At 39.4% G+C, this 14,516-nt stretch overlaps 2 protein-coding genes across 2 annotated transcripts in view; one reads left to right on the top strand and one right to left on the bottom strand.

Moving 5' to 3' along the window:
* The first annotated feature begins 224 nt into the window (after positions 1-224).
* Positions 225-8,390, top strand: tmem267 (transmembrane protein 267). The gene is made up of 3 exons (XM_030742090.1): positions 225-320; positions 2,803-3,267; positions 5,571-8,390. The coding sequence occupies exons 2-3, from the start codon at positions 2,860-2,862 to the stop codon at positions 5,904-5,906; spliced, it is 744 nt and encodes a 247-aa protein (XP_030597950.1). The 5' UTR covers positions 225-320; positions 2,803-2,859; the 3' UTR covers positions 5,907-8,390.
* Positions 8,391-10,613: 2,223 nt separating this feature from the next.
* The window catches only part of il11ra (interleukin 11 receptor subunit alpha), a 46,621-nt gene continuing 42,718 nt past the window's right edge, over positions 10,614-14,516 (bottom strand). The window contains exon 12 of the mRNA XM_030742919.1: positions 10,614-14,114. The gene's annotated coding sequence lies outside the window, so the exon portion shown is untranslated. The remainder of the gene's footprint in view (positions 14,115-14,516) is intronic.

Consider the following 14,516-nt stretch of genomic DNA (forward strand, 5'->3'; position numbering starts at 1 on the left):
GTTCTCTCGCTATTGTAGGATCTTTACCTTACATCATAGAAGGCCTCAAGACAACTGTAGTTTGTTATTAGTTAGCACTTTAGTGTGAAATTCATAATGCTGAATTTTACATTAAATTATTACAAAATCAGACTACATCTAATTACCAAACAAAGGAGAGATTTGGATCCTTTACTTATGTTTCATTGATGATATCTTACTGGTAGGTCCCACCTATGACCTGTGGGGGCAGCAAAGCACCGCCGAGCGTTGGCGCTACAACAAAGCACAGCAGAAGAAGTGTGGCCACTCCAGTTGATTAGCAGATGCAGAGCAATGGGGTAAGTGTGGTTTTATTTTTTAACCGTTTAATCAAATACGATATAAAAAGCATCTTTTTAACCAGTTGTAGATTTATTTTTCAGTTTACATCGCAGACTAAGCATGTCATGGTCTGCAGTCCACCGCAGTTTTAGAGCTAATCGTGACAGCTGCTGTCCGCCTACACATACAGTAGGAGCAACTCTGTCACTGCTAGCCATGTAGCGCCTAGCCGTGTCAGTGGTGTTGTTTTAGCTCGCTAATAATGGTTTAACTGACGTGTCTTTAATGGAGAGCCGGCCGAATGGCAAACCAAACAATCATTACGGTGAGCATAAGCAGCTCTGCAGGAGAGACTTACTTGGAGCTGCTGGCAGGTGACAGAAATAACCAGCTAATTAAATTTTCATGCATAGGAGCGTCTTCAAGTGAAGGGCTGCTGTTGCATCATCGGATGGTAGTAAAAGACAAAAGCAGAGTGCCTTTTGAGTCTGTCCTACATTTCACTTAGTTACGTGAGACACATCAGATCTATTTTTATATACCCTCATGGGCCAAAGTAAAAATCTTTTGGATGTTGCAGCGCTGTGGAAACAAACAAACTGTCTTATGTCTGTGAAATTTATATGTATTATTTATTTCCCACAGTGCTTTATTATGCGTTATTAAGTCCGTATTAAACATAAGGGACAGACACAATCTATTTTATCAGTGTGGAAGGTTTATTTATCCTGTGTACTTTTCATATATGTATATCCTCTGTACACTTACTGGGCACTTTGTTAGATACAGCTTGCCAGTACTGCGTTGGTCCCTTTTTTGCCTTCAGATCTGCCTTCATTCTTCGTGGCATAGATTTAACAAGGTGCTGGAAACATTCCTCAGACATTTTGGTTCATATTGACATGACAACATGACACAGTTGCTGCAGATTTGTCAGCTGCACAACCATGATGTGAGTCCTCCTTCCACCACACCGCACAGGTACTCTGTTGGATTGATTTCTGGTGACTGTGGGGGTTATTTGAGTACAGTGAAATCATGTCATGTTCAAGAAACCAGTTTGAAATGATTTGACCTTTGTGATATGGTGTGTTATTCCGTTGGAAGCAACCATCAGAAGATGGGTACACTGTGGTCGTAAAGGGATGTACATAGTCAGAAACAATACTCAGATAGGCTGTGACATTTATTTTTGCTCAGTTGTTACTTTAGGGGCCTAAAGTGTGCCAATAAAATATCCTTTCCACACCTTCCGCCCTACCATCCAAATGTCGCAGCAGAAATCGAAACTCATCAGACCAGGCAGCGTTATTCCATTCATCTGTTGTCCAATTTTGGTGAGCTTGTGCAAACTGTAGCCTCAGTTTCCTGTTCTTGACAGGAATGACACCCAGTGTGGTCTCTGCTACTGTTGCCCATCATTCAGAGATGCTCTTTGCATACCTTATAGTACTATTATACCAGACTGTACATGCCTCAATCCACTGAGTTGCTGCCATGTGATTAGCTGATTGGATATTTGTGTTAATGAGCAGTTGAACAGGTATACCTAACAAAGTAGCCAGTGAGTGTATATACACAGGTGTTTCCTTTCATTATTTATTAAACTTGATGTAACAAAGAAGTAGCAACTGCTGTTCTTGAAGTCCTTTTAATTCTATAGTTTGTTGTGATGCTTAGATTTTGTTAATGGCTTTATTAAATTATTTGCATACATACTGTTTTTTGTTTTTTAATGTGGTGGGACACATTTCTTAGGCAGTGGGCATAGAAACACTGTCAAAACACTATTTTTATTTTGAGAATATAAAAATCCTTATTTTGTTATTTAAATAAGATCTTTAGCTGATCTTTAGATTTAATTTTTTTTAAAAACACATGGTGTGTCATTCCTTTGGCTTTAAGCTGAACCAGTTTGAAGCAGAATATCATGCCTATTGGGCACACATTTTCCAGGTGTTGTTTATTCTTTTCTTCATGTTTCTGGACGTGAATTATCCACCTTTATTTTTATATGTTTATATGTCTGTTATATCTATCCATGTCAAGTGAAGTCCACATTTGGATGGGGGGGGGTGTCTGTAGTGTGAAGTTCCCACTTTAGTTGAACAATTTTAATTGTGCTGTTAATTATCATTAGAAATTCTGTGGTTAGGGTTCAGCAATAAAAATGCCTATGTTTGGTTTACAGAAAAAGTCATGCTTTGGGTTGCAATACAGTGCATGTAGCTTTTAGACACTTTGTTTTTTTGCCAGGAGGGCTGATCTCTGAAGAGTCTAGATAAGACACAAAATATCCTCCCTATTAAAATGCATCAGTTTCAATGCATTTTGTCTAAACAAAAAACCCCAAAAAATCACATTTTGTGTCCATGAACACAAATTAGTAGATTATTTTTTCATAATTATTTCACATTTACCCACATGAGCAGTGTATGATGTAGTGTTTTGATTTGTTGTTTTCCTGACTTTATTTCCTCTCCTTTCTTCTTACTCCAGTCTGCCTGAATCTTGCTGACCTTTAGTGGTGATTGGCCCCTCCAGTCATCCAACACCATGCAAGGATTCTACTCCAAGCTCGACTCCTCCCCTTCCTCGTCCCCCTTGTTGGGAGCTGGCTTCAGGGGAGATGGTGCTCCTGTACCTCTCAGCCTGGCTCTGGAGACAGAGAGAGCTCAGGCCCTCCTACAGACTTTCAGTTCCGCCTCCCTGCTGGCGTCGGCAGGACTCGGGATGTTCTGTGTGGTGGCAGACCACGCCCTCCAGCTGTCTGTCATACAGCAACACCTGTGGCTACGTGCTGTCTTGGACAACGCCACACATGGATTGGTGGGGCTGTGGTCATGGGCGGTTGTTATTGGACTGAGGAAAAAGAGTGACTTGTATGAGGTGCTACTGGCAGGGTTTCTGGCATCAATCATAGACCTGGACCACTTCTATATGGCTGGATCCTTGTCACTAAAGGTAAGACCTTCACAATTGAGGGTTCTTCTGCATATTTAACAAGCCTACAAATGCTAGGGTGCAAAGTATTCAGAAAGTCATTCACCTTTCTCTTGCAGAGCTAATTATTTAGTCATTAAATCCTAAATGCACCCATATATGTGCCATTATAGTAGCCATTATAGTAGATTACAGGACATAATGTTCATTATAACCTTCCCCCTGAGAGAAAAACCGTGAAACAAGCCATCCAGAAAATTTTAATTTCACAGTTTTTGCCCATTATTTTTTTACACTCAGTACTTATTTGTCCGAGTTTGTAGGTGTTTGTGTTTGCCTGGCAGCAACCATGCTTTCCTTGTAGATGTATTCAGGCTCTTCATCAGAAAATCCCACACAGATCCTAAATTGAACCAGCATAACGGGGGAGCAATGCTGGAGTGTAGAGGATTTCTACTCCAAATGGCCACTGAAGTTATTAATAAGTTGAGGTCCTGAAGACCTTTTTTGGGCATTTTGCCTTTGTTGGATAGCAACAATGAGAGACAGAAGAGAAGATGGACAGTAGTATGTGGTAAAAGGACTGAGGCAGAACTGAACCTGGGCCTCTTTGGTTTGGATTTTAGCGCTGGAACACGGCACACTCCACACTCCACGGGTTAGCTATGGGGATGCCACATGAAAAACGTTTGTTAATTTTGTATGCATATTAAAAATTAATATTATCCGTCAATGCCACATTAAAATATCGACTATAGTATTTGTCTTTAAAATCCACCCAAAATCAATGGCTCTAAATAGCCATAACTAATAGCTGTAACCATGTACAGCTTATCTGTTTATCTATCTGAGAGAGAGGGTCTACTGTGCAGAAGTCTTGAGTCACCCTTCATTTCATTATATTTTGCTTCCAAGGAGCCAGATGGTCTTGTAGTTTTTAAAGTGGTCTTGAGCATTAATTCTTCAGGCCTTCTGAAGGTCTTTGGGCATTGACTGCTTTTCCACTCCTATTCACTTCAGTGCTTGTAAAGGAATTTTCTTGTTTTGTTTTATTTTCTTAATCCACTAAAATTGATCTGTGTATCATCGAAGCATAAAAAGGGAATCTAACACAAGGGGTGAACCAGTGTTGTGTTTCTGTCATAACAGACAACGTAGCAAAGAATCAGTTTTAAATTTTAATTTTAGACACTTTGTTACTAGGAGCCTGTCATAAAAACACATAATCAGTTCCCATTTCTTTAGTATGAACTATTTTATACAAACTGTGGCCTGTAGAATAGAATTCCACAGTTTGACAGGCATAAAATAGTATATTTGCACCAACAAAGTGATTGCCAAAGAGCTATTAGCCAAACACTTGGCATATCTCAGCATGTTGTGCAGTGTGTCCTTGAACAGTATTTGAAAATCATGCATTAAAGTCAGTCTGTCAGTTGATCCATCTCCTGTTCACTGAAGCCTCATCAGAAATGATCTCAGTAGAAGGGTGGCTGTCAAGAAGCCATTCTTAAGCAAGGGAAACAAATTACACAAGAACTGGACTGAAAATCAGTAACAACAGGTCTGATGGAGTGATGAATCCAAATTTGAAATTTTTGGTTCAAATTGTCATCAGGATGTACAGAGGAGGTCAGGAGAGAGGTCCAACAGTGAGTGTCTGCAGCCATCTGTAAAACACGGTGGAGGCGCTGTGGTGGTTTGGGGCTGCATTTCAGCCAGTGATGTTGGAGAACTTGTCAAAATTGATTGAAGTACATCTCAGATTTTGAGCCACCGTGCAACACCATCTGGAAAGTGTTTGATTTGAACAACGGCTTAATTTTTCAACATGAAAATTATCCCAAACACACTGCTAATGCAGTAAAAATATACCTGGGTAGAAAAGCACACAATGGAACACTGTCAGTCATGGATTGGCCTCCCCAGGGCCTGGACCTCAGCATTATTGAATTAGTGTGGGATCATCTTAACAGAGAACCGAACAAAAAGCAGCCAACATCCAAAGAAGAGCTTTAGAGTTTTGCAAACTCAGTTCTTTCTTTATAGTCTGTATTTCCATTTTTATGTTTGTACATGTTTTAATAAATCGCTGCATCTGTTTCTCATTTTCCTAACAATATGTAAAGAAATAAAGGGTGTCACAAGACTATTGCACAATTCTTGTGCATATATTGTGTGTGAGTGCACGTGCAGGCATGTGACTCGTGATTCTGCAGGACTCCTGCAGTACAGGGCGGTGTTGTTATACCAATGATAGATGTGGATGACATGCTTCCAAAGAATATACCTGGTATTGACTCTGTCTCCCACTGCTCTTCCAGGCTGCCGTCTCACTCCCTCAGCGTCCTCCGCTGCATTGTTCCTCTCTCATTCCCATTATCTGCCTCAGTCTCCGCTTCCTCATGTGGCTCGGACGCCTCAAAGACGCTTGGTGCTCCTTGCCGTGGATGCTTTTCATTTCCATGGCGACACACCATGTCCGGGATGCCGTGCGTCACGGCCTGTGGGTTTGTCCATTCGGCAACACGGCACCAATCCCATATTGGTTGTACGTCAGCACCACGGCGACACTCCCTCACCTGTGTTCAGTGCTCATGTACCTGACAGGAACCAGAGATGTGATCTCCACTAAACACGGGGTGGCCATCGATGTTTAGGCGTCACCAGCTTGGTTCGGATCACCTTTGGATGAAAATGTTCTTAGCTATTTAAAGCCACATTTAAATACCTTTAAATTATAAACACATGTATAGATATGAGGACATTTTTCAGTTCATGTGACACAAATAATGAAAACTCTTTTTTTTTTTTTTTCTTTTCTTGCAAAAGGATTAGAACACTGTTGTGATAATGGGGAAAAACATGTAAAAATATTTTTGTCATGATGGCTGTAAAATATTAAATTAGCTTTTTAAAATGGGAACATTCCAATATAAGTGCCAGTCATTTGTTTTTTCCTTTTGGTGGCATGGATTTGTATCAGAATCTGCTTCAGTAACCTGAGGACTAGAAGTGAAGATGTGAACCTTCTTTTTATTTTTATCTTTCACCTACACAAGACCTTAGAGACTTAAGCTGCAACTGAGGGGGGTCATCACTTTTACTGTCACTATCGAGCCTAATTCAAAGAACGCTGAAGGAAAAGTCAACCAAAGGTCAACTCCAGACTGTACAAGACTGGCATGTTGTTGTCACTCTTAGTGCATCCAGAAGCTGTTTTCCTTTTATTGCATTAAAAATGTCTCCACGTGCAGTTTTTTTTTAATTCCCATTTCTGTTACCAACCGCCAAACAAAATGTTATTTTTGGCCATTAATGCTTGTAATATCCAGCCTGTCAGCACTCTGCAGATTTCATTCTCCTGCCCGGAAGAGCCTTAATGTCCGCTCAGTACCAACTTTTCCTGTCAGTTTTTGTAAATCAGAGTTTGCAGTGCCATCTGAGCCAGCAATGGAAGTGGATGACATCAAGGCTGTGCAACATGCTGGTAGTTCTTCTTTTTTTTTTTTCCTTATTAAAAATTATTTTAGCACCTTGACTTGGCAGTAACATTGTTGGATTTGGTTTTCAAAGGCAAAACTGTGCCAGCAGTGATTTATCTCCCACTCCAAGGCTTCTTTACTGTGTGTGTGTGTGTGTGTGTGTGTGTGTGTGTGTGTGTGTGTGTGTGTGTGTGTGTGTGTGTGTGTGTGTGTGTGAATAATCATAAGAAGGGCACTATTCCCCTTTTAAGACATGCTGTAGTAAAGATGCTATACACCTCAGATAGTTTTTGGCTTCCTGCTGCTACACATTTCTTTGACAGCTTCAAACTCAGTCCTCAGTCATTTGAGCAAAAGCTGTGACAGATGACTCTTATACAGTTATATCAGAGTGATTTGCTGTCCCAAGCAGCCTCTTGATTTTACACTTAACATAAACAGAACGGGGCAGCATGCAGTGAAACTCGAAAAGGCAGTGGGTGTTTGTTTGCTTGGTTTAGCAGTGCTTTCAGTTTACGTGTAGTTAAAAATTGAAGAAAAGGGACTTGCTGTATTTATTATCTGTGTATTGTTCCAGCAAATTTCCCCCATAATACCTGCACTTAAATGGTTAACAATGTGAGGTACAGTCTATATGCTGAAGTTACTTGATGGCTTTTCGGTGGTGGAACCAGGGTGTGCGGGAGTGTTTGTTGTCACTCATGATAATTACTTTGCTGCATTATCAGCCACTAAGGTATAGAGTATTTAGAGGTAATGTTATTACACTTTTTTAGATGTAGACTGCATACTTAAACACTGTTTAACAGTATTATACACTGGTTTAAACGATGCTTAGTAATATGTTGTAATATAGTGGGATTGACTGGTTTCTAGAAACATGTATTTGAGGGTTAGCAACATGCTTTCACTGTAAGAGATGGTGGACTTGAAAATCGCCTGTTTCCAGATGTAAAATGGGGATACATTTTGAAATATTAACCACAAGTTATTAATTTTTGTAAAGCTGGTGCTTGGTGATTAAGGTTGTAGTCATGCCTCTTGGCCACTAGATGGCTGCTGTAGTGTCACTTTTGATGAGCTGTATTTTTTTCCCTTTAGTATGTGAAGGTAATTCAGAAAACTGCACTTAGGAGTTGTGATTGTGAAATAATATAATGGATTGGGGGGGTTGAAAATTGCTCTCTGTTTTGGAAAAAAAAAACAATCCAAGTACATAATAGTTTTTTTTTTTGGTCTGTTTTGTTGCTACTTTCTTGGAAAGTTCACAGGAAGGATTGGAAACAATTGTTTGAGTTCCAGAATCATTGAGTAACACAGGAATTTTGAATAAGACAAAAGCATTGTAAGGTTTTACTTGTGACTACCAGGATGCAGGAAAGCAGCTTTAACAGTAGTTAACACCGTACCACCCTCTACTCGACCCCTATTTAACTTTAATGCTTCTGGAAGGAATTTACATGCTGGCTGCTGTCCCACTTTAACTGCCAGTGTCATTTTCTCTTTTACTGCTGCTTATGTTTACCATGTGACTTTAATCAATGCAATATTTTTTTTGTTGTTGGATTTTGCACATTTTCAGTTTTTGTGTTTTTAAATTATGTTTTGTATTTTTGGACAAATATGTTTTTGTTTAATAGTGAAGTATATAGTAACAAAGATGGTTTTAATGTAGTGTTCTTTTATCTCAATAAAATATATCCTGTATATTTGCTGTGTTTCTGTGTAATGACTTGGGTTTTTTGAAGTTCTCCAGGGGCCCTGAAAGCTCTCGATCTTGAGGTAAGGTCTGGTAAGATTTTTTTTTTTTTTTTCTTTTTGAAAAATAAATAAATAAAAATCTTGATTTAAAACTTTCAGCTGGGAGGGGGGTACTTTTGGCTGTTCCCTCATTTCCCAAGGGGTCAATGATATTTGATTTGGCACACATCCTGACAGGACCCTCCCAGCTTTCTGGGACTGGGCCCAGCTGTAGGCGTATGCTACCTTGTGCCACCTCCCAGGATCTTTTTGTGTGAAAGGCAAATGTGTTAACCACCAAACCACGGTGCCACATAAAGGTAGTTTTTGTAAATACCCTCTGGATGGTTTAACTTAAACATTCACCACCAGGAGGCAGCGTTTTACCACAAACTTTTTAGTGACGGGCCCCCTCTGCTTTTGGCAGAAAAAAGAAAATGCAGCATTTGGTGTGCCTTCAGTGTGACATGGTGGATCAGTGGTTAACACTGCCACCTTGCAGCAAGGCGATTCTGGGTTCAAACCTCACAAGGGAGGTTTCAGCATACATGTAAGGTTATTTGGTGATTCTTAACTGATTGAACGTTTCTGTGATGAACTAATGACCTGTCTAAGCAGCATCTGACCAATCACAAACATGGAAAAGTCTATTGTCAACAGAGCAGCTGATTTTTTTTTTTTGCAACAGCAGCTTTTATGGGCATAGATACAGGGGAAGACACGCGGGTAAATTGGTGACGGGCTGGGACTTGAACCTGCGTCGCCCGCACCGCAATGCAGCATGTGTATGTGGTCGCCGGCTTCACCACTAAGCCACCCAGGCACTCCAGAGTGGCTGATTTTACAAAGGAAGATAAAACTATGCTAAGAGAAAAATATTAAGACATTAAGACTGAAAGCATCACAGCTGCTCCAGACTAAGCAGTGGTATAACAGGAAAATCAGCATACGGTAGTTTAGTATTAAAGCACAATGAATGTGTGAGCACCTTGATCGTTAACACTCAAAAAGATCTACTATAGTTTAGCCTATTTGAAACCAGGAAAGAAAGCCAGCAAAAATGCAGACCATTTAAGTTAACAAACTCCAATTTTCAATGAATGGTGGTGCTTCTTTCCAGACAACTGCTCAGTAGGCGGTGAGTTCATGTCTATTGTTCTCTAATCTGGAACCTGTTTGGTAAGTTATTGCGATGACATATCCCAGTAAGAAGTGAACCACCTTCATAGTACTTTTAAAAAATCCTGCTGTTATCCGAATAAGATGAAATCCAGGCCTCTGGATGTGCTCCAGCTCTGCCTCGACCATAAGTTAGATAAGGAGAAAATAAATGGATGCTCTGAAATCCCTCAGTGAGTGCAGTTGGGTACTGTACATAACTATGAAGCATCAGGCATATACCAGTAACCGTACTGTCTGCAATGCATATTAACCAAAAGGCTTACTTGGCAAACACATCACTGTAACATTAGACACTTCGCTCTCTGTATAAACTAATGGTACATGGCAAACACGAGCAATAACAGATTTTATCTTTCTAAGTGGTATTGTCTTAAACTGACCTATAAGGTCAGCACAAAGCTACTGTGCTAATCTGATCACAGAATACTGTATGCATTCCACTGCGTACAGTTTGTGTATATGCTTGGTCCAAATTTACTGCCAACTGATTTCCACTGCTCAAACAGAACCACACATTAGAAAATGGATCAGTGCATTTTTAGCCCTTTTGTTACCAATATTATACCTCTTTATTTAGCTATGAGTATCAGGCCCGAGTGCATTGAGTGGCCTATAACGTTTAAATATCAGAAGTTTCAGAGCTATAATGTGCAGCTGTCACTTTACACGTAAACAGCAGCACTGAGAACCAGGGGAGTTAGGGGGGAGTTCAGTCACTTTTTACACAATGGCAAAGACAAACAATAACAAATGACTAATTTTTTCAGAGTAACTGCAGCCAATTGGAATTTTTCCACCAACCAACGAAAAGAATAAACTGTGATACACAAGGAAGTAGATAAAACTTTATCAAACAAATGCGCAGCTGTACTGAAAAGATAACAGAAGCTGCAGACCAAAAGGTTAATGAACTATAATGCTGAATTTTCATGGAAAAGAAGAAGAAAAAAAAAATGGAAATGTGATAAAATAGTTTTTATTTCACAGACACCAGGACAGGAAGAAAAAAAAAAAAACAGCTTATGGTGATATCTGTTGTACACAAAGAAAAAAAAATGACTATGTACATCTGAGAATGGATGCCTGAGTTTCATTTGAGTTACAAGAACTACAACCAACAGGCTCCTCTTACTATCGCATACTGCAGAGGAACGTAGACCGTGAGTGAAGTTTGTCCACACAAAAAACAAAACAGGAAAGACACAGAAAGAACTCCATAGGCATACACTTTATGGAAGGAAAACATGTCACATTGAAACCTTAAAAACAAAACCAACAGGGTGAATAACGCTCACTGATATGGCACTGTGCCCATAAAATTCAATCCGATGGATGATTTATGCAATTTCCTGATCAAAGTTTACTTTGAATATTTATCACAAAAATATCTTTAAAAGTTATTTCACTTTTATATCACTGCTTAGATTGGAAAAATATTAACTTTATTACTTATAAATGTAGCAAATATGGCAAAGTGGCTCATTTCGTGTCATATTTAGTATCTTTTTAAAAAAAAAAAAAAAACATCCTCGTATGAAACTGAATATTTTGTATAAGAGTCACACCTCTTGATTAAAGTCTCTTCAACTCGACCTTGAAGGCCAAGACGAGCACACAAAAAAGAAAAAAATGACACATTTAAATAGGAAGTAAAAAGTCAGTTTTCAAATTGACTTGGTGAATAATTTTAAAAATATGACCACTTTCAATTATTTCTGAATGTTGCCACCAGAACGGAGGAAGAATTGGAGAAAAGAAAGTTTCCATTTGTGGTTCTGACTTAAAAAAAAAGGCTATTAAACAATGATTAAGGACTAATTCAGTAAACACGTTGTCCATACAGTAATCGTACAGTAACACAGCTTCATATAACTGGGGAAAAAGACACACATACACAATGCTGGGAAGACTCTCCAGAAATGGCTTACCCCAGGTCATTAATACTATGGAAAGCTCCCTTCCCTAACACTGTATTTGCACCCAATTTGTCAAATCAGTTTTAGCATTGACCTACAGTGCTTGAAAGGGAGCATTTAATATGTTTACTTATATAATCTGTCTGCTGATATTTGTAAGGAATCATAGATTCATTAAAAATGAACATTTTTAACACAAGACTGAGCTAAACCATGTCTGTGAATCTACCCCGAAGATGACTTTTTTTTTTCCTTTATATAAACATCACATGTAACATACATATGTATTTTTTTTAAGTTTGATATACAATAATATACATAAAAGCTTCAACTGGATCCATGCATAATATGTGGAGCTAGCTTGAGAGACAATACAGTTGTCAAACTGGGGAAAAAAGAAAAGAAAAAGTTTGACTTAGGTGCACCTTGCGTTTCTGAAATGACAGTCAGCAAAAGAAACTACACAGCCTTGGATGAGCAACATATAACCACCAAACCAGCAGAAAAGAAAAAAAACACTTAATGTGTGCTTCTCAAGCAGAAGAGCCTCTCGCTTCCATGGCAGAACGCCAGCCAGGACACGAGGTTTACAGGCACAGGTGTGAAAAGCAGGGCTAAAGCAGACAAGCTGTACAGAGGTATTTTTAAGTGCTGGCCACCCAGAAATCAAATGTTTTCCATGAGGAGACAGATGTACAGTGAGCGAGGGTTACTCTTGTCAGTTTATTGCATACACGCTCATCTCCACCACCGCCCAACATGCACTGATCTAGCTGCATAAAGTCAAAGGTTAACCGAGCAGCCGGGGGAATACTTTCTTAAATTTCTACAATTGCTACAGTCGATGGCAACTGTTTGATCTGTGCCAATGCCCCACTGTTTATGTCCTCCCCCCCAGACTTTACTGTTTCCCTCTCCAAAAAAAAAAAAAAAAAGTCAGCATCCTAAAACCATCATTTACATTCATTTTACTAACCATAGTGAAAAGCCTACTGCTGCACACCGCTTTCTTTGTTAGTTACTGTGGTGTACAAAACTGTAGTAACCACCCACAAGCCACCTCTCTCATGCACGGACAGATGCGGAGTACACATATTTCTCCTACTGACACTGAATGCAGCACTTTCCATGTTTTGTTTGAAAATAAAACAAAACACTTTGTAGCTAGCTTTTGTCCCCTCGGAGGTATCTATCTAAATCTATAGCCTCATTTCATTAGTAACATTACTCTAATTTTGTAACTTATTTTAAAAATAAAATAAGAAATAATTTAAGATAACTTTTTTTTTTTTTTTGTAAAAATAATAGCCTTATTAAGTCAGATTTTGTTTCTAAAAGTATGACTGTACCAGTCAGTTTATGAGTGGATTGAAAACTGTTTTAATATATTCCAATTAACAGTTTAAGTTCCAGCTTTTCAGATTTGCTCCTTTGTGTTCTTTATCAATTTATTGTTTGATTTAATAATGAATATGAACACAACATATTACACCCCCATTTTATTTTAAATGACAGTGACTTTGGAGTTATTCAGACTCTGAATATCTATGCTCTAATATTCTCTAGATGACTAAGAATCTATGTAACGTCATAATGCTGGTGATCTTTGAAAGGCCAGTATCTCTCCCTCTTTCTCCTTTGTGAGTCTTTCATTCACACAGTGGATGGGTGGACACAAAGAGCTACAACAAAAGAAACAAAACCTTTACCTAATGCCAGACAACATAACAGGAATATCATGCAACATAAAATCACTTGTCGTACATGAAATAAAGTCTATTAAACTCAAACTGCCCACCCCGGACCTTGTTCTCTATGTCCATATTCTCCCTCATGCCAGGAGCAGGTGACAGGTTGCTCCCTGCCTCCCAGCTGAGCCCATAATGCCCGTCATTGCTTCTTTGGCATCAGACACACACAGAAATGAACAGAAGTTTTGCTTCCTTCACAGCATTGAGTCGGTCGATCAGTCGATGTGAGAATGAACACGCGGTAATGTGTTACTTCTCGCAATGAATAAGAATGTGAGGAGTTCTGGGTGTGAAGTTGTTCCAGAAACAATGTTCCCCCATTGCTCCTGTATGGCAGCTGCACTTGTTTTTCCTTACTTGTTGTTTAAAAGTCAAAAAGTCTGAGGAGACTTGACAGAGCACTCTAATGTCCTGGTGCAGTGTCGCTCCTACAGTCTGCTGAGTAGTGTACATTGCTGAAGTGAGCAGGAGTGTCCCTCTACCCATGGACGGCAGGTAGGAGTCTCGTAATGCATTATGGGTAGTGCACTTGTAACCACTGAATATGTCCAAGGAAGTCTTTCTAAAATGACCCATCAATCAGCTGTTATAAACTGGTAACAACCTTACTTTGCCAAGTTCTTTACATGGGTTTGCTCCTGTTGTCCTGGATTCTGGATGGACTCTGAGTGATGCTCTGTAGTTAATGTAGCTGAATATGGACGGTCAGCATGTTAACAGCGTGTAATAGTGCAGGCTGACTCACCGGTGAAGCCCCAGAAGGAGCTGATGGGTTGAAGGTGTTTCAAATGAACCTGAGATGAGAGGAAAGAAAGTTAATGAAAAATGAAGAGGAGTAGAGAGCACATGAAGGAGATCAGAGCAGAGGAAAGTGCAAGAGAAAAGCCAGCTTTACAAAACATGCATAAATCATAACGTAATTAACGACAGGCTTGAAAGCACAGATTTAAATAGCAGAGCTGGATGACAGATATGCAGCCGTACTTACAGGGTTATAATCTGTGTGTGTGTGCGTCTGTGTGTGTGTGTGTGTGTTAGCCTTATAATCACAACTTGGCTGGCTATCTGAAGGGTTGTCTGAACGTTGTTTATAGCACTCTTTTGAACAATTTTTTCTTCTTCTTTAGGCAGCGGCTCACTGGCTTAGTGCCCTTTTGACGGCATTTTGCTGTACTTATATAAATCTGAAAGAAGTG

This window comes from Archocentrus centrarchus, chromosome 12 (assembly GCF_007364275.1).
Source record: "Archocentrus centrarchus isolate MPI-CPG fArcCen1 chromosome 12, fArcCen1, whole genome shotgun sequence".
NCBI lineage: Eukaryota > Metazoa > Chordata > Actinopteri > Cichliformes > Cichlidae > Archocentrus > Archocentrus centrarchus.

Coding starts and splice junctions, on each gene's coding strand:
- tmem267 (XM_030742090.1), top strand. CDS start 2,860: ATGCAAGGATTCTACTCCAAGCTCGACTCCTCCCCTTCCTCGTCCCCC. Junction 3,268..5,570: donor CTGGATCCTTGTCACTAAAG/GTAAGACCTTCA, acceptor CTGCTCTTCCAG/GCTGCCGTCTCACTCCCTCA.